We start from the raw sequence: 24764 nt of genomic DNA on the forward strand, positions 1-24764 counted from the left end.
TGTTTGCTGAATTTAAATATTGTGGCTTGTAATTTTCTTTTGAAAAATCAATATTACGGACCAAACCTTTTGAGTAGAAGTTTCAGAATGTATACAGTATGAAAATGACCTTTGTAATATCTTTATTATTCGAAGTGCACTGTAAATACAATAGTAAGTTTAACATTGTGCTATTCACCTGCAGCTTTATTGTGCTGAACAGTTTTATCAGAAGTTAAAATGGTTAAATAATAGTTTATTGCAGACTGAAACTGAAAACCTAGCAAGTGATCAATATAAAATCCCTATGACCTCTTAGCTGAATTAAAAGAAGTTTAACTTTATAGTCCAAAATGATAATATCAATATATTATTCTTAAGTTTATCTAGTGTGCTATAAAAAACTGCATTTAGAAGATATAAGCTTTCAAAACATTCCTTTCTGCAAGTAAGAATCAACAACTTCCTACACATACACATGTGTAGAACATACACAACAGACATGCACTTCAGCATCTTTGTCAGATCCTCAATTAAATGCTCTCTAGTATTTAAAGTGTGTGTCCGAACACCAAAGACACAATAAAATAACTGAAATTGACCACTTAATCAAAAGAAACGGAGCTTTTATAACAGGGTTTGTGTAATGCTAAATAAACATACATGGATATAAACAAGGCGAGGCAGTGGCGCAGTAGGTAGTGCCGTCGCCTCACAGCAAAAAGGTCGCTGGGTCGCTGGTTCGAACCTCGGCTCAGTTGGCGTTTCTGTGTGGAGTTTGCATGTTCTCCCTGCCTTCACGTGGGTTTCCTCCGGGTGATCCGGTTTCCCCCACAGTCTAAAGACATGCGGTACAGGTGAATTGGGTAGGCTAAATTGTCCGTAGTGTATGAGTGTGTGTGTGGATGTTTCCCAGAGATGGGTTGCGGCTGGAAGGGCATCCGCTGCGTAAAAACTTGCTGGATAAGTTGGCGGTTCATTCCGCTGTGGGGACCCCGGATTAATAAAGGGACTAAGCCGACAAGAAAATGAATGAATGAATGATATAAACAAAATGCTATTGTCTAATATTTTAAAAGGAGAGGAATACGTGCTGTCCAGTATGTTTCCACTGAAATTACGTCATACACCACAAGCCCTCATATCTCCAGAATAAAAACTTGCCAGTAAAAACTTAAAACTGTGTTATATGTTGAAGTATTTTTGTAAAAAGAAATCACCATAGACATCATGTGACACCATATCTACATTTGCAGTGTTCATATCAATGTTGTTGGCTCAAAGTCCATTATGAGCATTATAAGATGGTTATCTATGGTGTGTATAATTTATGAGCATTAAAAGATAGTTATCTATGGTGTGTATAATGCAGATCACAGAGGCTCTGTGTGTATTCTTCTAACCTCCAGCGCAGATCGATGATGATCCTGATGCTCTGTTCCAACTTCCTCCTCCGTGAGTGATGTCAAGGAGGCTTGAGTAACAGACCTGCGCACTTCACGGGCTCTTTTGGACCTTAAAGCACCATTCAGCACTAAGGACATCTCATCCGGGTCCAGATCTTCCAGACTCACACTGAAAAAAAGTCAAACATACATTGTTATTGCATGACATGATGCAACAAGTCAGACAAGTTTTCATTATGTCCTCTGATCACTATCATTACAGAGCACCGCGAAATTATAAGTTCCACAGGACACCTGCAATAACATAAACAGACCTGCACACATGTAAACACATACAGACTCATGACCTCGCAGTTTTAAGCTTACTCTTTTCTCGTCCTGTGGTTGATCTGAAGTCCGATTTGTTTAAACTAACAGGAGAAAATCTCACACTGAAATAGAACGTTAGCTCTGTATTGCAGAGACCTATGTATGTCTGTGTGTGTGTGTGAGTGTGTCTTCACGGAGTACATTGGCACTGGCTGGTAGTGACCTCACAATAATAGTCCACAGAGTGACACAGTAGAGGCCCTATATAAGTGGACGAGTGTGTGTGTGTGTGTGTGTGTGTGTGTGTGTGTGTGTGTGTGTGTGTGTGTGTGTGTGTGTGTGTGTGTGTGTGTGTGTGTGTGTTTATGTGAGAGAAATCAATAATGGAATAATGGAATAAAAGACATAATGGATTAAAAAAAGTATGTGAATGGTCTACTATGTTGCATCTTAAGCGCTTTTTAAAGTCATCAACATATGCCATAAAATAAAACGAAAAAAAAAAGATCATTACTGTCGCATAGCCAGACCCTCAGACTGACAGCAGATGGTCTGAACTCCATAGCAGCTTTCATTGTGTCTGGACCACCCAAAAGGAGTGACCGACAAGAAAAGCCACCAATCAAAGTTCATTTGGTTCAGCTTCATGTTTAGTGGAGGGATAATAAAGTGTCTACACTTATATTAAAACTTATAGACACCTTGATAATCTTGATACGTGCTTATTGTTGCATCTAAAAGCATTTATCTTTCTTTATAAAGGAGGGAGTTTGGCATCACAACTTTTTTTGCATTGTTAAAGACACAGTATGTAATTTTCGCTAATAGTTGGCATGTACTCTACCTGGCAAAAGTCTTGTCGTTAATCCAGTTTCATAAGCAACAAATAATAACTTGAGTTCTAGCTGATCATTTGGAAAAGTGGCAGAAGGTAGATTTTTCAGATGCATCCTAATCATCACAAATACAGCAGAAGACCTATTGGAACCTGCATGGACCCAAAATTCTCACATAAATCAGTCAAGTTTGGTAAAGGAAAAATCATGGTTTGGGGTTACATTCAGTATGAGGGCGTGCAAGAGCTCTGCTGCGTGGATGCAACATCAACAGCCTGAGTTATCAAGACATTTGTGCTGCCCATTACATTACAAACCAAAGGAGAGGGCAAATACTTCAGCAGGATAGAGCTCCTTCTCATATTTCAGCCTCCACATTAAAGTTCCTAAAAGCAAAGAAAGTCAAGGTGGCCCAGGATTGGCCAGCCCAGTCACCAGACATGAACATTATTGAGCATGTCTGGGGTAAGATGAAGGAGGGGGCATTGAAGATGAATCTAAAGAATCTTGATAAACTCTGAGAGTCCTGCAAGAATGCTTTCTTTACTATTTTAAATGACTGAAGTTATTTGAGTCATTGCAGAGATGTATGAATGCAGTCCTCTAAGCTCACGGGAGTCATAGACAATACTAATAATTTTTTTTCACAGCACCATTACTTCATATTCTATACTGCACATTATTTCAGTTAAGCAACAAGACTTTTGTCTCAGCAAAGTGAGACCTTACAGTCCTAATAAAATAATTAAAAATCAAGGCATGATCATATTTTATTTTGGTAAAATAAGCGTAATCTAGAGGCCTTTCCCTTTCATATAAGCCACTTCTGATATCAAATGATCAACTAGAATTTATTATTTGTTAATTATAAGTTCATTGTTAGTTTGAAATTTATTATTAGTCAAAATTTGTTGTTCCTAAAAGTTGGACAGACGACAAGACTTTTGTCAGGTTATGTATTCACAACAAATAAAGGCATACACTGATAATGCTGACTGAGTGTGGTATCATGGGAGTTGTGGTCTTTATTACATCCAATGGGACTTTTGCATAAGTAAAACATTCAAAACTAAAACTATAAAACCAAACTGGAAATCAAGGGTCATTAGCATGGCCACACAGGACATGTGTCACTAGTTAAAATTGCTTAATTCTCTGGATTTGTACATTCTTCAAAACATCTTACCCACATAATGGCGGTATAAACAAAATACATAACATTTCAATTTTTTTTTTATATTGTAATGACAGAAGTCATACATATTGTGCAGTTAAAGACACAAAAACACACATCTCTAGGAAATCTTGTTCAATTCAGCAGTTATGTTGTTTTTAAATAATAATAATAAAAAAACAAGTTATTTACTTTATGTTAAGTTTTCAGTTCTTATGGTCTCAAAATCGGGGTCTGATTACCAGTTACTTATTTGTTTGAAGCTTTCACTGCACTAATCAAATTGACAATCACAATCCCTAATATCCATCAAATATTTTGAGGGGGGACATGTACAGTAGATTGAGTGAGTGGGCAGAATTGTAGCCCTGGCCTAGCCTTGATAATTCTCTTCTTCCTGAGCCAGAAACTGGGCATTTTAATGTTTCAACTATTTAAAGTAAACTCAGTGAGGCAGTCATGTGTGCAAAAGTTGTTGCTGTTTCTGGTTAAAAAAAAAAAAAAAAAAAAAAAAGTTGCTTGCTTTGACTTCATGCCTGGTGGTCATGCATTTATGCTTCTAAAGTGTTGTAGCCTGCAGTATGCTATTTAGTATGCATACTCACTGTATTGCCAAGTGCTGTAGAAAATGTTCCTGTAGTAAACCATGTTGTGGCGCCAGCATAGGCTATTTTGAAGAAGGTTCTTGTGTTTGCTACTGTATAGCCTCAGGTCATGTGTGTTCTCAATCCAGCCCGGCATCTAGTGTTTCTCTTCAAAAGCTTGTTTTGAGTTTCCCATCTAAATGACTGACAACCAAATATGCTCATGTATGTTTTTGAAAGAGCAGAGGATTTTAATTGACTTGAAACCCTCCCAAATGATTTGTTGATGCATGCATGTGATGTTCATGGGGCGGCACGGTGGCTCAGTGGTTAGCACTGCTGCCTCACAACAAGACGGTTGCTGACATTTCTGTGAGGAGTTTGCATGTTCTCCTCGTGTTCGCATAAGGTTTCTCTATGTGCTCTGGTTTCCCTTACAATCCAAAGACATGCGCTAAGTGTAGGTGAATTGGAGAAACTTAATTGGCCATGGTGTGTGTGTTCTTGTATGGGTATGGGTATGGGTGTTTCCCAGTACTGGGTTGCAGCTAGAATAATTGGCAGTTCATTCTGCAGTGGCAACCCCTGATAAATAAGGGTTTAAGACAAAGATTAATGAATGTGCTGTTTATCAATGAATAGCCTTGTGTTACTCCAATACAGTACAGACACATATCCTCTTTCTTTCACATAGATTCATATCATCTCCACTTGATTAAAACTTCTTAATTGGTGCTTAATTATGGTGAAAATTGTGATTTTCAATGCTTTAGCTAATTTGTTCAATCACTTTCTTTGTTATTGAACTCAAGATATAATGCTATATATGGAAACTTTTATGTTCATACATGTTTTCATGTCCATCCTGGTGTACTACAAAATCTGAGCAGAAACTGGAGAAGAGTTGGAGTTATTTTACTTTTATTCATTCCTTCATTTTCTTTTCGACTAAGTCCATTTTTTAATCCGGGGTCGCCACAGTGGAATGAACCACCAACTTATCCAGCAAGTTTTTACGCAGTGGATGCCCTTCCAGCCACAACCCATCTCTGGGAAACATCCACACACACTCATACACTATGGACAATTTAGCCTACCCAATTCACCTGCACCGCATGTCTTTGGACTGTGGGGGAAACCGGAGCACCCAGAGGAAACCCACATGAAGGCAGGGAGAACATGCAAACTCTACAAAGAAACGCCATTGAAGCCGAGGCTCGAACCAGCGACCTTCTTGCTGTGAGGCGACAGCACTACCTACTGCGCCACTGCCTCGCCCCTATTTTACTTTTATAAAAAATTTAAAGTTCTAGGGGTGCCAATATTGTAAAAAAAAAAAAAACAGTTCTTTCAAAACAATCAATCTTTTTTTAAGTGATTCGTATAAATTAAACTTTAGAATTCAACGAAGGTTTGATTTTTGAGAATTTCTGAAGTGTGATGTATAAATGATAAACAATGCAGATTTATCTACAGCCAATGATGCTGATTATTTTTTCAGTTGCTGAATTTTATTTTTAAATTAATGAAAAGTGACTAAAGACAAAATTTAAATATGTAAAATTCACATTCAGCCTTTTTTTTTTTTACTTTTAACTTGTATAAATTAGTTCTATTAGCTGGTTGGTGTCTGCTTATAAAAGTATGTTTAATATTTATTATATAATTTTTAAATTCTAGGGTAAAAAATTATATTCTTTTAAGATGTATAGTCATGTGTGTATTAAAAATCCTGATAGAAAGTATATCATGGATTTCACAAAATATTCATTCATTTTCTTTTCGTCTATTTATTAATCTAGGGTCGCCACAGCGGAATGACCCACTGAACTTATCCAGCATATGTTTTGTGCAGAGGAAGCCCATCCAGCAGCAACCCATAACTGGGAAACATCCATACACACTCATTCACACACATACACCACCCTATACCCAATTCACATATAGCGCATGCCTTTGGACTGTGGGGGAAACCGGAGCACCTGGAGGACACCCATGTGAATATGGGGAGAACATACAAACTCCACACAGAAATACCAACTCACCTAGATGAGGCTCGAATAAGCTTGCTGTCAGGCGATTGTGCTACCCACTGCGCCACTGTGATTCACCCCCCTCACAAAATATTTAGCGGCCTAATAAAATACATCTTGAAAATTTGCATATAAGAATGAATTGTTGTCAAAGTAATACATAAGATTTAATTTAGTGCTGGGTAAAGATTAATCAAGACTAATCGCATCCAAAATAAAAGTTTGTTTTGACATAATATATGTGTGTGAATTGCACTTATCTATTATGTATATGTGATTCACACACTTACATATAAACAAAACTATACAAAACAATGTCGTTACATAGATATTTAAATTTATATGTAATTAGTTTCATATGCACAAATATTTTATATGTAAATATAAATAAACATTTTCTCAAATACATGCATACATGTGTGTATTTATATAAATATACACAATACACACACTTAAATTACATCAAAACAAACTTTTATTTTGGTTGCGATTAGTCACGATTCATTTTTTCCCAGCACTAATTTGATTATATATTTCCGTCACAGTAATAATTTCACCTGCGTGTGTCATTGGGTGGATACCCCTGCGCCACGGCTCCAGGCTCCCAGCTGTGTCTCCTCCAGGGGTCGATTGAAGTCAGGTGACGAGTAACAGGGGAGCGTAGGGTCACATGAGCCGGGTCGATAGACATCGGTGGAGAGCAGTGAGAAGGGGAGAACGACAAACATGAAGGACGAGGAGAGGGAGGAGGAGAGCTCGACATCTGGATTTAATAAGTGAGAGAAAGAACACGATAAGTCCACAAGAGAACAATTCATGCTGAATTACTGGAACATACATAAGTCGCTCTGAACAGAAACTAATAAGCACATATTCATACCGTGTCCATAAGGTCAGGCAGATCCTCAGGGCCCATACTCGGTTTATAGAGTCCCTGCTCCACCTACAGATCAAAACATGACATTACCGTTCTTTAATTGAGAATCTGCTTTAACAAATCTTTCAAAAACAAAATAAAATAAAAAAGTTAATATAAATTACACCTGTTACATATGTAAACTGCCATTACACAGATAAGTCAAGTGAAATATGATAGTATAAAACTTTTCACCACACATATTATTTAATTTTTTACATAACATCATAATGTTTATGTAACCTATGATCAGGGCCAGACGGAATCTGCGGACATTTTTTGCTATTTCTGCAGAGAATTTTGGTAAAAATCTGCGGATTTCTGCTGAATTATTTTGGGAGTATCCAGCGGAGTATCATAACTAAACCCTTAATATATATAATAAAAAGTAATAAATTACTGAATAAAAACTGAATAAATTCAGATTTACACATTTACTCAAGTTAAAAAACAGAATTAATAATGGGCTAAAAATCTGCGGAATTCTGCGCGCGCAGATTCCGTGTGGGCCTACCTATGATATTAATATCCTTTTGCCTTGTAGATGCACTTAGCTAATTTGGACTGGATGATAATTTTACCAACAATTGGCAATTATACAAGGACATGGAGTTGAGATTTGCTTTATAATATAACAATCATTTATGCAAGTGTAATGTATGCATGTTTACACTTAAATATCTGTTAATTAACAGTTTCCTTAGTTTGAAATTCACAAGTGTTTTCCATTTATTTTTTTATGAATGAATTGCATCATGTGATGTTGATCTCTGCTCTGTCGAATTGTGATGTTGAAAATTCAACTCTACAGTTTAATAAAGTGACTTTTATTGACCTTTTAAGTGGTTTGAAATGATATAATGTATAAAAAATTATATAGAGAGGAATAAGTCTGTGAAATAACAGAAAATTTACCATACTATACAACACCAACCCAGACATTATATCCCTTTAAACTATTAAAAATGCTCATGAAAGTAACTTTTTAAAAAACTTTTCAAGATTAAAACTTGTTGAAAGAGAGATCAGGGTCTCATATTGCAATTCAAAATCATAAAATACAAGAAAAAATACAGGAGACTGCTTATTTATAGATATTTTATCAGTGTCAGCATTAGTTGACCACAACTTTCATTCATTCATTCATTTTCTTGTCGGATTAGTCCCTTTATTAATCAGGGGTCGCACAGCGGAATGAACTGCCAACTTATCCAGCAAGTTTTTACCCAGCGGATACCCTTCCAGCCGCAATAACCACAACTTTATCCATTATACATTATATATTTTTATATAACATTATATATTTTTTTCTATATTTTACATTGACAGAGGCAAAGCAGTTTTCATAGTGTGGAAAGTTAATAACAGAAGTCATAAAAACCCTACATTAATTTAGCTAACACTTCAAAATAAACATATCTGTGAATAGAAACATGGTCTATTTACATAAAAAAAAGACAATGATGTACAACAGCGGGACAGCAGTAATTATGCTGGGTTCAATTCACACCAAATGTGGAGCATTACGTTACTCTCTCTATTTTTACATGTGATGTTTTTTACCCTTTAATTATTATGTCAAAGATGTGATTGAGTCAAATTATTTGTCTTTTGTCCATTTCGTGCTGCCTGGAATTGAATTTTATAGCAATTCAATTATTCCATTTATACTTTGTTCAGATGTTTTATTTTCTGTCAGTTATCAGGTTTTTGTCCTTTAAACAGTTGTTGACTGTGAAATAACTGAAACTTATTTGGGGTGTTGATATGGATATGCAATGCTGAGTTTGCACTTCGTCATTGCCTCACTTGCTCTAGATTACTCAGGGGATGTTTTTGTCTGACAAGCACTGAAGACATGATTAAGGCAAATTCCGTGTATTCTCTGCAAACGCATCACAAACTCTGCATCATTAATGCCAGTTGGCAGACATTGGTCTATTTTGGTCTAATAGAAATTTCTATTTTACTATTTGCTTGTTTACATTGACTTTGTGTGAAATTTACTTGTTCATTTACTTGTTCGAATGCTTAAATTTGCATTTGGTGTGAACCTAACATAATACAGTAAAGACCTCTCTGAACTTACTTTAGCTGTGTGTTTCCTTAAAAACAATTGCACACCTAAAAATGTTCTTCAGATAATCAGAATCAAGCGTTCAACAGCCTGCTTTATGTCATGGCCACATCACCACCACATGTGTGCATTATTTTCTAATAATTTAATGGCCGAATGTCAGTTATCCCTTACATAAATCATAAGTGACATATGGTAAATTATTATTTATAATAATAATAATAATTATTATTATTATTATTATTATTAATATTATTATTATTATTTTAAGTTATTATTTTAAGTTATTATTATTAGTACTATTATTATTAGTAGTAGTAGTATTATCATTGTCATTAATGTTATTATTATTATTATTGTTATTAATGTTATTATTATTATTATTATTGTTGTCAATAATGGTATTATTATTAATATTATTGTTATTATTATTATTATTATTATTATTGTCATTAATGGTATTATTATTATTATTATTATCATTATTATTATTATTATTATTGTCATTAATGGTATTATTATTATTATTATTATTATTATTATTGTCAATAATGTTATTATTATTAATATTATTGTTGTTATTATTATTATTATTATTATTGTCATTAATGGTATTATTATTATTATTGTCATTAATGGTATTATTATTATTATTATTATTATTATTATTATTATTATTATTATTATTAAACATAATTTACATATGAATGACAACATTTTACATTTTGCTTAAGGAAATCTGAGTGGTGCAAAACCTTGAAGGGTTACCAAGGCAATATTTGGTTGCTACAGTGCACTGATTGGTTTGTTTTCCAGTTGCTAATGTGTGCTGGGTTGTTGCTATGTAGCTGTTCGCGTAAATGAAAAGAGTCCACCCTTAACTCTGTAGATATGACTCCACTCTCTCCTTCCTTGCAAGTCTATGGGATTTCAACTTGTTTGCTTCTAGCTTACTCTTGCCCTAATGTGCCTATTCTACCAAATGTGACTCTAAGGTTTGTTTAACTTTGTACAGTCAGGTTTATTCAGTCACATAAAGTATTTGTGACTTTTAAACAACCTGTTGATTGCATGTTAATACAATTTATGCTATGTAGAGTAAAAAAAGTGTGTTATCTGATCTCATATCAGTGTTCACTTTATAAATAAAACTCCAGCATATGAGGGAATGCATCGAGTCATAAAAGCTGCCCGTTGCATGTTTAGAAAAGAAGTGTCGTAACATCACAGTGTTTTAGTTCAAATCCCTGGGAGTTTATGGAAAGTGAGTGATGTGTTTGGGAATAGTTTGAGTCTGTTTTTCACTCCGTGAGTCTGTTTGTCCCTTCGTTTAACCTCTCTCTTGTCTATGGTTATCGCATATTACATAACACTGTTTTGAAATCGTCTGGAGTGATTCCTCTTCCGTCCTTTTCCTTATTCTCATTCTATAACAAACGCATTGTCAAGCACATTCGTATAAAACCATTTCCTCTCAGTTACAATGGCCTCTGTCGCTCTAGTATTCCTGTTTGAAAATGAGTAATGCTCTGCAAATTATTTGTCTATGAATGTACACATTGCAAAGACAACAGGCTGAGATATGGTTATTACTTCTACACCACACCTTTGTGTGCAAGCACGTACGATGAGAGAAAGTGAGCTGTTTGCAGAACAGAGAATGTAGAGGTTTAGAGAGGTGATCGAAGAGGTGAAAGTTTGTTTATTTTCCAAACAACAAAACTGTCATTGCACTGTACAATTGTTTTGAGATATAAAACGTCTCATCAGAATTATCACAAAAGTTTATTTGAATGTTAAAAATCAGTACCAGACAGATAAAGCGTGGTTTACACCTAGAAATTGGAATTGGAAAGGTGTGATCAGATCCAATGTAGGCCCTATTTACACCTGGTATTAATATGATATTTTGTTGATTTAGTCATAAATAGACAACACTACCTACATCATTATGCGCTTGTCCACTTTCGACCACATCCAGAGGTGATTGAAAACAACCCTGCTGGCACAGAATGTCAACATGATGTCATATTGACATACCTCAATGTACCCCAACGTCGTGGGGACGTTGGATTTTGTTTGGAAATGAAAATCGGGTTGATGTCAGAACCCAACGTCAGGCCGACGTCAATGTCCACTGTCAAACGTCCAACCAAAAATCCACCAAATATCAATGTCTAATCATGTTACACCTTGAAGTTGTGTGGACGTTACCACCATGACATCTATCAGAGGTTGGACTTTGGTCACTTTTCAACACAACCTAAAATCAACCAAATATCAACGTAATTTGAGGTCAAAATAACGTTGCCTTCAGGCTAGTCATTGAATTTAGGTCACCTGACGTCATGACCTAAATCTAACCCAATATTAATAACGTCTTATGATGTTGTGTGCTTGCTGGTTAAAGACATACTGATCCAGTGACCGACCATTCATCTGGCCGATTTCAGCTGGTCTGTCCATATTTCCATATTTTTAAGGCCCTGGTATACTTCAAATTGAAATTAAAAAAATGAAATGACGTCATTTCAAACAAATATCAGCCAAAAAAAGTTATTTTTGAGTAACTTTGAGCTACCTTTGAGCTACCACACTGCAAAAAAATGTTTTTCTTTATAAGAGGTTTTGTCTTGTTTCAAGTCCAAATATTAAAAAGATATTTTTAAGAGTTCACACTAGCTGATGATTGATTATAAAACTTGTTTGGCATGCTGTCCTGGGAGAGAGCCATGAGCTCATAAGATCCTCGAGCCCAGGGCTCCCTCCCATTTGCAAGGCGAGAGGGGAGTTTGAACTAAGGTAGATCTCGAGAACTCCCCTGCTGCAGTAGCTAATGAACAGATAGTGATTGCTCTTAAGAGATAACTACTTACAAGGAGCATGTCTATGGTGCCAATTTGGTATAGACACTTAACTTAAGTTGCATGTTTTAAGATGGTGGGAGGAAACACACGTGAGCATGGGGAGAATGTCTAAATTCTGAACAGAAACATTGGCTGGCTTGGTAAGGGTTAGAACTAGTAACGTTCTTGCTATGAGGCAACAGTGCTAACCACTGAGCCACCGTGCCACCCATCTGGGAAAGGAGAAGGAGTAGGGTGGAAAGAGGGGGTTTTTCAAAACGATGATGGCTGGTATATGGATCTTACAGTATTTATAGTAGTTTAGGAATCGTCTGATTGGTGAATCATAAATTGGATAATGTGGGACCAGCTGTAAGCAATCATAAGAACATCATCCTCTCGAAATTAGCTTATAAATATACTTCACAAATAAAGAAGCTTTATCTAGTCAGAAATATTGTATTGTTTTTTAATGTCCAAATTAATAATTTGTAATAATTTATTAATAATTGTTCAATTAATATTTTTTCATTTTGAAATAAATGACATTTTCTTACCCATCATTTTATTTAGCTTGTTTTAGGGTAAAACTCACTGCATTTTGAAATAACATTTCTAAAAACAAGACATTATTTTTTATCTAACTCACTTTTTACTTCTCAACAAAAAAAAAATTCTTGATTTAGTAACTTTAAGAAATTTGGAATAGAAACAAAATAAAAAGTCTAAGTAAGAAAAGCATTTTTGCAGTGCATCAGTCCATGGCAATATCATAATCAGGAGTGTTCTGAAGCTAAGCCTTCTTTGACGTGTGATTCACCCTCTCCTCCCACCCCCCAAATTAATATTTCAATCTATAGAGGTCATACAGGAAAACAACAACCAAAAACAATAAAACTACATGAACACACTGAGTAGCAGAGCTGGTACAGGTATATCCGCACCTGTACAATTGCTCATGGAAAGATTTTAAAGACGTACATATGACACATAATGTATGAGAAGCCCACTTCTACGTATTATCTATTTGTTTGATAACATCTGGAGTTGCCATTTAGTGTATGTCCAAACAGAAAACAATATAAAGATGTGGCATTTCTATTGGAGAATGCTGTTTGCCAGATGTTCTTCTCTCTCAGCTACCATCGTTGTGTTTAGGGGTACATATGAATTTTGGAGTCTTCGAAAGCAGTATGCCATCATCAGCCTACGTTTTTGCCCTCAAAAGAACGAAAAGAACTGTTTACTGGTAAACTGGTATACTGGGGACTTTATCAGCAGCACGGTCATTGACATCACAGAAATGCTCAAACTCACAGCTGCATGCTAACATGTCATTGCCCAACCTTTTCATAGTGTAAAGCAGAACTATGCACTTGTTTATTCCCCTATCCTATTACACACGCAGCTTGATTCAATCCAATCCCATACATGATGAAATCCTGATGGAGAATGCGCCCCTCAGCTGGTAAGAGCAGAGTTACCTCACCGAGCTGGACAGCAGCAGAAGCGAAAAACATCCTGACCAACTAGAGCACCATCAGCACATCATTTCCCTGTGCAAGAGCAGACCTCTGTGCTCCAGGTTAACCAACAGCAATAATTCTGACAGATTACTATTTTCAGTTTTAAAATGGAATTTAAATCGTTTTCTAAATCTTTCCTGTTAGAGTAAATGAATTCAGCTTGACAAAATAGCTTTCAGAGCGAGAATAAACATTAGTCGTGTTTCGGCTTTACCAGAACAAGATTAGGAAATAGCAGAAAATAAGTATCTATAAAATAATAGTGGGAACATATTTAATAGTAAAAAATATTTCATTAGCATATAAAAAAGAAAAGGTTAACGTTTTAAAACAAACAGTGTAAAATTACATTTTTTCTAAACAATGTTGTGGTTTTGGAAAAACTGCAATGTTTATTTTAATAATTAATATAAAAACAATCTATTTAATTTTATTAATTCTATATTAAATATAAATATAAATATATATATTTATAAATATATATATTCAAAAGACATCTATTATGTAGTAAAAAAAGAGCTACAGCGGTTTCCCTGGTTGCATCAAATTTCAGTGTTTTAACTGGAAATTTCACATTTCCCAAAAAGCTGATCTTGTTCTCTTATTAACATATAGAATGTTGAAGCATGGCTTCATTCACATTTTTTAATGCAATGTACATTCCTTTTGAAAATGAATATTTTTTATCTTTTTTTATAGTGAATATAGACAATAATCTTTGGTGCATTAAAACAAAACAGTTATATCCATTAGATTTTAGCCACCTACATCTTCAGGAACAAAGATATTATATTTATATTTAAATGGGTTTAAAAAAATAAACTACACAATGTCGGGCGAGGCAGTGGCGCAGTAGGTAGTGCTGTCGCCTCACAGCAAGAAGGTCGCTGGGTTGCTGGGTAGAACCTCGGCTCAGTTGCAGTTTCTGTGTGGAGTTTGCATGTTCTCCCTGCCTTCGCGTGGTTTTCCTCCGGATGCTCCGGTTTCCCCCACAGTCCAAAGACGTGCGGTACAGGTGAATTGGGTAGGCTAAATTGTCCGTAGTGTATGAGTGTGTGTGTGATTGTGTGTGGATGTTTCCCAGAGATGGTTTGCGGCTGGAAGGGCATCCGCTGCGTAAAAACTTGCTGGATAAGTTGGCGGTTCATTCCGCTGTGGCGATCCCGGATTAATAAATGGACTAAGCCGACAAGAAAATGAATGAATGAATGAATGAACTACACAATGTCAACTAAATTAGATATTTGCATAATTAGATTATATGCTAACTTTATTGTTGCATCCCTAATATATATATATATTATCCAGGGACTTGCCTGTCTTGACTCGGGACTTGACTCGGGACTTGAGGGCAATGAATTGAGACTTACTTGTGACTTGCCAAACAATGACTTGGTCCCACCTCTGGTATATATATATATATATATATATATATATATATATATATATATATATATATATATATATATATATATATATGTGTGTGTGTGTGTGTGTGTGTGTGTGTGTGTGTGTGTGTGTGTGTGTGTGTGTGTGTTTAACTTAAATTTACAACAGATTTAGAAATGCAGCTTTAACACAGACAAGAGTTATTCTCAACAACCAAGTCAGTTTGATTCAAAATCATTCCTGTTTGTAAGTGGATCAACTTATTTACCGAAAAGATCCAATTCCAAAAATGAGTGGAAGACACTGCGTATTTCAGATGCCTAAAGGTTCCCCAGAGAACTACAGCCAAATATGCAAGAACAAAGTAGCTAAATAATGACATTTGTAACAGCAACAATGACATATTTTTAAATAATAAAACAATTATGCAATTATGTATTATGCAAAAATGTTCACACTTGGAAGGTGTGGCCAAAAACAAAACAATTTCAGTCTCCATGTGTATCTGCACGACACAGATGTCAGAGCATTTAAAATTCCACAAGATCATCACAAGATTACCGATAATAATATAATCACATTATGTCACCATGAAAGCAGCCAGCTCATTTTTCTTTTCTCCTCCAGACACACGAGAACATCAACTTTCTGTCTTTTATACTCCCTCTTCCCCCTCCTGGGCCTCTCGTCCACTCCTCTCGCTGATATATTTACTTGGTCTTGCGTATTTTGCAATTTTCCTCCTCCGTCATCCTCCTTAACTTAAGAGTCTAGACCCAAATAATGAATAGATCAAATTACCACCGGCTCATTGCTCAACACTGGAAGTGGAACGGTGCATTTTTAAGGTAAAGCGTGTCATTTCTGCACCACAAGTAATGAAAATAATGACTGTTTTCCATCAGGTTTCCCCAAACACTTAGTAAGATAAACATCTTAGCAAGATAAACAAATTGTCTGCTTCAAGCACACCTCTGGATAGGTCAACATAGTTGGGATGCCTAAAAAAATCCAAATTGAGAGTTATGATCTCATATTGCTTACCATTTTAAATTAATCTGATAAATTTAGATTCAGTTAATTTCATAATTACTTTGTTGGGGTTTGATGGCAAGTCAAATGTTTTTTTATTTTGTGTTTAAAAAGAAATGCATCAGTTTATTCAGCAAGAATTAATCAAAAGTGACAGTAAACGCATGTACAAATTGTTTTTAATAAATGCTTTTCCTTTTTTATGTTTTACCACAGTTAAAATATTAAGTAGTGCAACTGCTTTCCAAAATGGATAATTAAACTTTTTTTCTTAGCATATTTAAGGGCACCTATTTTACCCCATTTTTAAGATTTAAGATAAGTCTTTTGTGAAGCGTCTTCTGTTATAATTGTACTGACATGCGGCTGTGCTGATGAATTACAAAGTGATTTTACTGTCGTTATTACAAACATGCACTGCTTTAGGAACATTTTTAACTTGTAAATCTCATTCTTGAGGTGCTGCTGATCACAGAGAGCTGAACAGATCTTTTAATCTCAGTTGCTTCGCGCAGGTCCTGTCTTGTGGATATGATTATACATGTTACTATGGAGACATGTTTATACGTTAATACGTGGCTGTCAAGCAATTCGGTGGGTGGGGAAACTGCACACCTACGTCACGTTGCAGTGGGCCTCAAAATGGGAGGGATTTGGATCCTATTTTAACATCAGGAAATTTAAAAAAAGACACTTATTGTGTTTTTATCACTCCAATATGATGCTTACAATTCCAATACGAATGGAGATATAGCTGGTGAAAATTCTGAATTTGAAATACCTAAAAATATAATACAAAAATGCCTTAAAAATGTAGAGATTTATAAAAGTGTAATTAATGTCGTTTAACAGTATTACTTTTTTACTGGTTGTTTTTTTTTTTTTTTTGACATGTTCACTGCTTTTTAAATATTTAAATTAAGTATATGCATCATTTGTGTGTATGGGACAATTTTTAAATATATTATTTTCTCTCAAATCTATTAGTGTATTAATGTTATATTTACTTTCATTTTTGTTTTTTTCTTTTTACTTTATAGTAAGAAATCAAATATAAAATAACATATTAGCAACATTAGCATTACTGTCAAATGGCCCTAAAGTAAAGTAAAGTAAAGTAAAGTAAAGTAAAGTAAAGTAAATCTTAAATGAAAAGTAAAACCTGCCTCTAATAAACCACAAAGCTTGTATTGTTTGGTCAACAACAAGTCAACAACTTTCTTTCCAAGGTTTCCTTTATGTTCTGCAATTTTCTTCCAGCCAATGTTTTAATATTCCCCTCCCTTCTTTCATAATCCACTGAAGTCATGTTCACGCCGGGTCCCTCTCCCAAAGAGCAAACATGCTGGACAATGGGAGAAAGGATTTGTACAGTGAGTCAGGGTGAACCACAGGTCGACTGCTGCATGTATGAGTGTGTGTACATATGTATGTGTGTGTATGTGTGTGTGTGTGTGTGTGTGTGTGTGTGTGTGTGTGTGTGAGTGTGTGTGTGTGTGTGTGTGTGTGTGTGTGTGTGTGTGTGTGTCGATTCAGTGATGACTGCAGGTGCATCACTGACACACAACACTCAGTCTGTGACTCAACCTAAATTGTCACCATTAGCAACTGAATTAGCATCCAGATTCTGACTTATTAACACAGCCTATGAGCTGTACTGCAGAAATGTGAGCTGATGCGTCTGTTTACAACCAATCAAAATGATTCATTTATTGACAGTCTGTATGTTTTTGTTTTTTTACTCTCGACACTACACTTAAAAAAAATTTATGTTTACTTAATGTTCAAACTACTTTAAAATGAACTGGGATAACACAATTATTGAGGGTTTTAGGGGACAACTTAATTATTTTATGTTGAAGCCACTGAAATTTGTAAAAACTAATGAGTTAACTTCATGTTCATGTTGAATCGATTGTGTGGAACAAACAGTGAAAGGTTGTTTGACAATAATGTTGAAAGCACTTGTCATTTTTTACATGATCTTTTGCTTTAAGGTTAAAAGCAAACAAACAAAAAACACAAAGTTATAAGAAATTAATATTAAGTTAGATTTAGGAACTATGTTATTTTGACATCCAAAAATGACGTGAAATGACGTTGATATTTTGTTAGTTTTATATTGTGTTGGAAAGTGACCAAAATCCAACGTCAAGCCAACATCTTAAACCAACATTATATTGACTTCAAACTGTGATATTTATTCATCAGGTATGGCAACCAAAGATAGACGTCATATAGACCAATTACCATGTTTGTAAACATTCAAGATGCGAGCGCAGGGAGGTGGCAGAAAAAAAACGGGGGCGCTAGCATGTACAGTGAGGGAATGACATCCGATGCGGTACAGAGTTTGTTGTTGTCTTAGTAATAAGTTATATTAATTACATATAATATATATTATTCACATAATGCTTTAAGCATATTATAACAGCTCGTCACCCAGTGATAAGCACAGTGATTCAACAAAATAAAGGTTAAATTGAGCGGCGTTCATCTTGCAGGTCCATTTGCGATAGCACCCTCCCAATGAATATTAGATAAGACGAAATGACCAAGCATCCAGCCCCAAATATACAATCTCACTGAAGCTTCAAGTGATTTTACAAGAGAGAAGTTAAAGGCCTACAAGTCTTTGGATACCAACAATGTTGTTCTGTGTGGACGCCTGCAGTTGGCATTAAAGCAGTGTGGTGTATGGTAAAAGCTAAGTTTTCTATTTTTGGGCTTTGAATTTGGCATCCTACCTCACAAAACGACACGTTTACTATTGCAGCCAGTCTTTTTTTGCGTCTGGGGAGCCGTGTGACGTCATGTGTGACATAGGTTGGTATTGGTAATTGGTCTATTGAAAACTTCCACACAACGTCAAGCCCCGTGCACACCGGGGCATTTTTGTCTCAAGTTTTCCGTCGACGTTTAAAGCCTCGTGACTTAATAAACATTTTTTAAGATACACCTCATGCTTATTTTTTTTGTTTTCTTTTTGGCTTAGTACTTTATTAATCAGGGGTCGCCGCAGCGGAATTAACCACCAACTTATGCAGCATATGTTTTATGCAGCGGATGTCCTTCCAGCTGCAACCAAACACTGGGAAACACCCACACACTCCTGCATTCACACACATACACTCCGGCCAATTTAGCTAATTCGGTTTATCTATAACACATGTCTTTGGACTGTGAGGGAAACTGGAGCACCCGGAGGAAACCCACGTGAACACGGGGAGAACATGCAAACTCCACACAGAACACTGACTATTTTTCTAACTGACTAAATTACTATATTTTATCTTTAATGGGCATAAAAAATAATTAAAGAAATAAAATAAAAAACGACTAAAATTAAAAAATTTAATGAAATTAAAATATATATTTTTTGTTTTTACAATTTTATGTCATTTAATCTATTTTTTCTCTGATTTGCAAATAAACACTGAATTAAGAGACATAAACAGAGAAATTCACAACAAAGAGTCACAATTGCAATATAAAGTAAAAAATTGCCTCGCTCTTTTATACATTGGTGAAAACAAACATTTTTATTCCCAAAAAACACAAGTATATTTATGTTACTCATATACTAATATTTAACATAGGCAATAGACTCTTTTCACAGACTGTAACAACATAACCGCTGTTAGCATACAATGAGTATAATCTAAAAAAAAATCTAGTACATTTTTTTTTTGTCATTTATTTGTCATTTTATAGACATTTATAATCTAGGCACTGAATGACAGAAAATCTGCTGTTATTGGTGCTGTGTCTACATTTCTAATGCAATAATCAGAAATTTAGCATAATGATTAGTCTAGATTTTTTCCTCTATAAAAGTCACAGAAATGCTATCAAATATTACAGTACACCCTACTGCACCCCTGAGAAATTGTCAGGAGATCACAAAAGACTTTTGAAATAATTTTGGGCTCTTTTCTGGAGTATCTACCTTCCATGTCTTTTCCGTTGCATGTTTTTAAGTTATTTAATTGTTTGTTTGTTTATTTATGTATTAATTCTCCTCTGATATTGATTTTATTTTTCTAAAGAAAATAGGTATGTAATGATTTGTTCTACGATTTGTTTTACAAATATATAAAAACAAAACTTTTCGTTTGATCTGTAGTCAACAGAGAAAAAAATCTTAAGGGGCTACTATTATTGACTTCAAATTATTTTTTAAAAAAAAGTAAGAAAATAAAAAAATGAAAACAGATTCCATTCAAGTGAAACTGAATGAAATGACTTACTCCAAAAAAGCTATAATTTAAAATGATTCAAAAAGAATTAAACAAAAATTTAAAAAATGTAACACGGGCTAATAATTTTGCTGTCAACTACATTACATAATATTGTTATTACATTGGTTATTATTACACATAATTTACATGATCCACCTCCGTCATGTGAGCTTGTGGCACAGAATAATAATAATGGCAGAGCAGCACGAGACTGAACTGTGCAGGTTAGATGTACAACACTTGCACAGTCAGTCTTCTCAGTTAGAGCCTCCTATTCAGTCAAGGAAAATTACAAATTATTCAACATTTTAAATGGAAGTTAAAGAAATGGCTAAAAGTGAATCAAGTTTGCACTCATGTAATTTTTCTCTCTTGTTTTTTAAAACATTTTTATCAAATTTTTTAAAAACTTTTTTGTAAGTCATTTTATTGCTATTGTATGTATAATAATGGGTTTTTGATGCTGGACTGCGATTTTTAAATCTGGCAGAGGGCAACAGTTGAAAATTAGCCATTAGGCCTAACTCTGATTTTTTTTTTTTTACAGTTTTACTTGATTAATGAGCATCGTCCCTGTTAAATAAAATAAAATACCTAAAATAAAATAGAATAAGTGTACAGCCTATGACAACTTCTGCTTCTAAGATCTTCTGAAAAGGGTCCACAGAGAGTGAAATTCTTCAAAAATATCAGATAATTCATTTTATTGTCCTTTTTTTCCAGCAAGATGTGTCCTATCGCCACCTTATTTGCTGCTGTCAGTAACCAAATGACCATAAACATGCCCTCCACCCCCTTTCCTTCCTCACCCCCGACTCTATTTATCTCCTCTTCCTTTTCTTATTCGCTGTGAAGGAGGCCGCATGCAGTCTCAGAGGGGGTTCTGAGTAATACTTACTGAATGCTAACTAATGACTAGATCTGTGTTAGTCAAAGTTGAGAGGTTTCTTGTTACAGTGAACTTTGATCAGCCTAAGATAAACTGATAAAAAGAACTTCCGGTTCTCAAATATACAGCACACAGCACATCATGTTTAAATAATCTCAGGAATCACTGTCAAGTCTTAGGGCCAAGAAAGGTCAAAAGATCAAATGCAAGGACACTTTTATCAAGGGAATGAAGTCACTTTAAAAAGGTCTATCAACAGAAATCAATAATCACAATCAGATCGAGCGTTCCTGAGAAATTAGCCAAATGAAACTGCAACTTTAAATCAGTTCCAGAAAAGCATTCCCGTCATATGCGTAGCATGAAGGAATGAGAGATACCTTGTTTATGACATGCTGACTTCTACGGTACTCAACCCCCTCGACACACACACGCAATGACGCTGTTGACAACAACTGCTGTGTTTACACACTTGAGATTCAGGCCACACACATTAATGAGTTGACTCTTGTTAAAAGTTTTCCCATTTCTTATCTCCTTATATGTCATTTGTTTGCTATTTAGACTTTAAAAAGTACTGGGTCCCACAGAAATTCTTCATGTTGTTCCAACATAAATCAATAAAATTTACTTAACCATTTTTACAAAATTTAAGTGGATTGTAAATAAAACCATTATGTTGTCCGCCCCTAAAAAAACTTTGAATTGTGTTGTTTTAACTCATTTTAAATAGTTAAAAATTTATTTTCTTCAGTAATTTAAAAGTACCATAAGTTTATTTTAACATCTGTTTTAACACCCCCCCCTTCCCTCCCCTCCCCAACTGCGGCAGTTAGAACAGACTTTAAATAGATGTTACTCTTATAAATCCAGTAAATACAGATAAATAATATAAACTCAATAATTAAAAAAGCACACATAAAGAAAATAATAACAAACAAAATAACATCCATTCATTCATTTCTTTTTCAGCTTATCCGGAGCACCCGGAGGAAACCCACGCGAACGCAGGGAGAACATGCAAACTCCTCACAGAAACACCATCTGAGCCAAGGTTCGAACCAGCAACCCAGCGACCTTCTTGCTCTGAGGCAACAGCACTACCTACTGCGCCACTGCGTCACCAGTTCACACTCATACACTGTGGACAATTTAGCTTAACCAATTCACCTGAACTGCATGTCTTAGGACATGTGGGGGAAACCGGAGAACCCGGAGGAAACCCACTCACATGCAGGGAGAACATGCAAACTCTACGCAGAAATGTCAACTGACCCAGTCGAGGCTCGAATCAGCGACCTTCTTGCTGTGATGCGACAGCACTACCTACTGCACCACCGCATCACCGTAATAAAATAACAATGAAAAAATAATAATACATAAATAAATCAAATAAGATAATAAGACTTTTACCGTGCATCTCACTACAATGACAGAAAAAGTCATTTTCTGAGTGTTACCTTGCTATAAAAAACAAATTCCACACAAATCTTTTATGTTGTCTCAACACAAATTGATTATGTTTACTTAATTGTTTTAGTAGTTAAAAACATTTTGCATTTCTTCATGTTTCTTATTAATGTAAACAATAATAAATACGTAATAATGATGATTATGATGATGATTATAGAATTGATGACAATAATAAACTAAAACAAATATAAATAAATATAAAATATAAATAAAATCCGACAAAACTTTAAAATGACATTTTGTATGTTCACAATTAGGCAACCATTTTCAAGGTATACTGCGGTTTGGAACAGTCAAGGTTTTAAAACCACCAAACATTTCTGCTATACCGTTCCTACAGTATATGTAAGACTTTTTAATTACATTTTATTGTTTTTGTTTTTAAGGACAACAGTACATTCAGCAGAAAGGATATCGAAAGATGCTATTTTAAATTGTAAAGAAATCTGTGTTTTTTAGACTAATGAAGACAGCAGAAGTCAATGATTGATTTGAACTATTTAGCCTGACATATTTACTGCACAAATTTTTTTGGATTTTACCCAGACATTTAAAAAGAATATATTTTAGAGCAGTAATCACAATACCGTGAAACCATGTTATTTTTACCGTTATCATATACCGTCAGAATCTTATTCCGGCTCATGCCTATTTACACCACTATCCAGAAACACACACACAAAAACATGTTTGCTGTTTGTTAAAAAAATTAAAATAAGCTGAAACAACACAATTCTTGAGTTTTTAAACAACTTAATTGTTTTATGTTTAATCCACTTCACTTTGTAAAATTCCTTCATGTTGTCCCATTGCAACACAAATTGATTGTGTGGAACCCAGCATTTTTTACAGTGCATATTTGTTTCTTTTATATGTCAAACACACACACTCATCTTTCACTTTCCCATTTCCACAGCAAATAAAGCTGCTGATCCTGCTTAGTTCAAGATCTTTTCTGTGTCAGTTTCACCCCTAACCTCTGCTTTCCCTGGTTCAATCCTCTTTGCTCATTCTCTCAGCCTCTTCTCTCTCCCTCTCTCTCTCTCTCTCTCTCTCCCTCTCTCCCTCTCTCCATGAAGTCATGTTTTTAAACAGAACTCCATAGGCAAGGAAACCAGCAGGTCCTCACAAAAGTCTCAGGTAGCACAGGGGCCCCTGGGGATTATAGTTATAGGGCCAGACACAAAGAGCTTTCTCTCTCACACTCAATTACACGTTCTCAACATCCAAAAAGCACTTCCTTCTCCTAATCCTTTTCTTCGCTCTTAACTGCTGTCATTGTCCGCTGAAGGAATAATACAGAACGTGTTACGCGCACACATGCACACGCACAATGAAGTGTTTAACACACATGGAATGACTAAACATGTTTGTTTCTCTGAACTGACAACAACACACATATAATTATACACTTATTTGTGTTTCCTTTTTATCGGTCAAGAAAAAGTAGGCTTAAACTTGTTAAAATATGTGTCCTAATGTTTTTATTATCCTTTCTCTTTATTTTGATAGTCTTAACTATCCCAAACGGTCTCAGAGAGTTTTACTGTTACAAAAACACCGTTCGTTATAACTTTGTGTGACTTACCTGTCCACTTTGATGATGTTCTGTTTTTCCTATCCTTTTGTGTTTTTCAATCAAAGTTTAAACTCCACTCGGACGCTCCTCGGTGTTTTCTTTCTCTTTAAAAGCCTTTAAAAACCTCTTGGTGTGTTCATTTCATCAAAGCGGCGCACACTAGATGTTTTCCGGGAAGTTTTCAATCATGACATTTCCAGACAAACTCCGGTAAAGTCCATCATCGCGGCTCGTTCGCCGGGAATTACACACACAGTGCTTGCTAAAGCAGCCTCTGACCAGAGGCGTGGCCACGCCCACATCAGTGACGACATCTCAGGTCCAGGTGTGCTAAAGCGGGATTGCATTTACGTCCATATCACTCAGAAAAGAGGCTTTATGACTGCGCTTTAAGAAAGAGACTGTAGGAAAATGCCTCGAAAAAATATGATTAATTTAGACTGTTTATCTATTAATTGGTCACCACACACTGTCT

General features: G+C 35.2%; 1 protein-coding gene across 3 annotated transcripts in view; it reads right to left on the bottom strand.

The window, feature by feature from the left end:
- arhgef2a (Rho/Rac guanine nucleotide exchange factor 2a) overlaps positions 1-24548 on the bottom strand; it is a 118101-nt gene extending 93553 nt beyond the window's left edge. Inside the window, exons 1-4 of one of the 3 annotated variants that reach the window (NM_001423384.1) lie at positions 24299-24548; positions 7202-7264; positions 6879-7084; positions 1383-1554 (exon numbers count right to left, since the gene is read on the bottom strand). In NM_001423384.1, the coding sequence (NP_001410313.1) occupies positions 1383-1554; positions 6879-7084; positions 7202-7237 (414 nt within the window). In that variant the 5' untranslated portion in view covers positions 7238-7264; positions 24299-24548. Of the gene's footprint in view, positions 1-1382; positions 1555-1751; positions 1992-6878; positions 7085-7201; positions 7265-24298 lie in introns of those variants that run through there. The other 2 variants (XM_087294036.1, XM_087294033.1) reach the window with 2 other exon arrangements.
- Between the last annotated feature and the right edge of the window lie 216 nt (positions 24549-24764).

Source organism: Danio rerio, chromosome 19 (genome assembly GCF_052040795.2).
Source record: "Danio rerio strain M-AB ecotype USA chromosome 19, GRCz13ab, whole genome shotgun sequence".
In the NCBI taxonomy this organism is placed as follows: domain Eukaryota; kingdom Metazoa; phylum Chordata; class Actinopteri; order Cypriniformes; family Danionidae; genus Danio; species Danio rerio.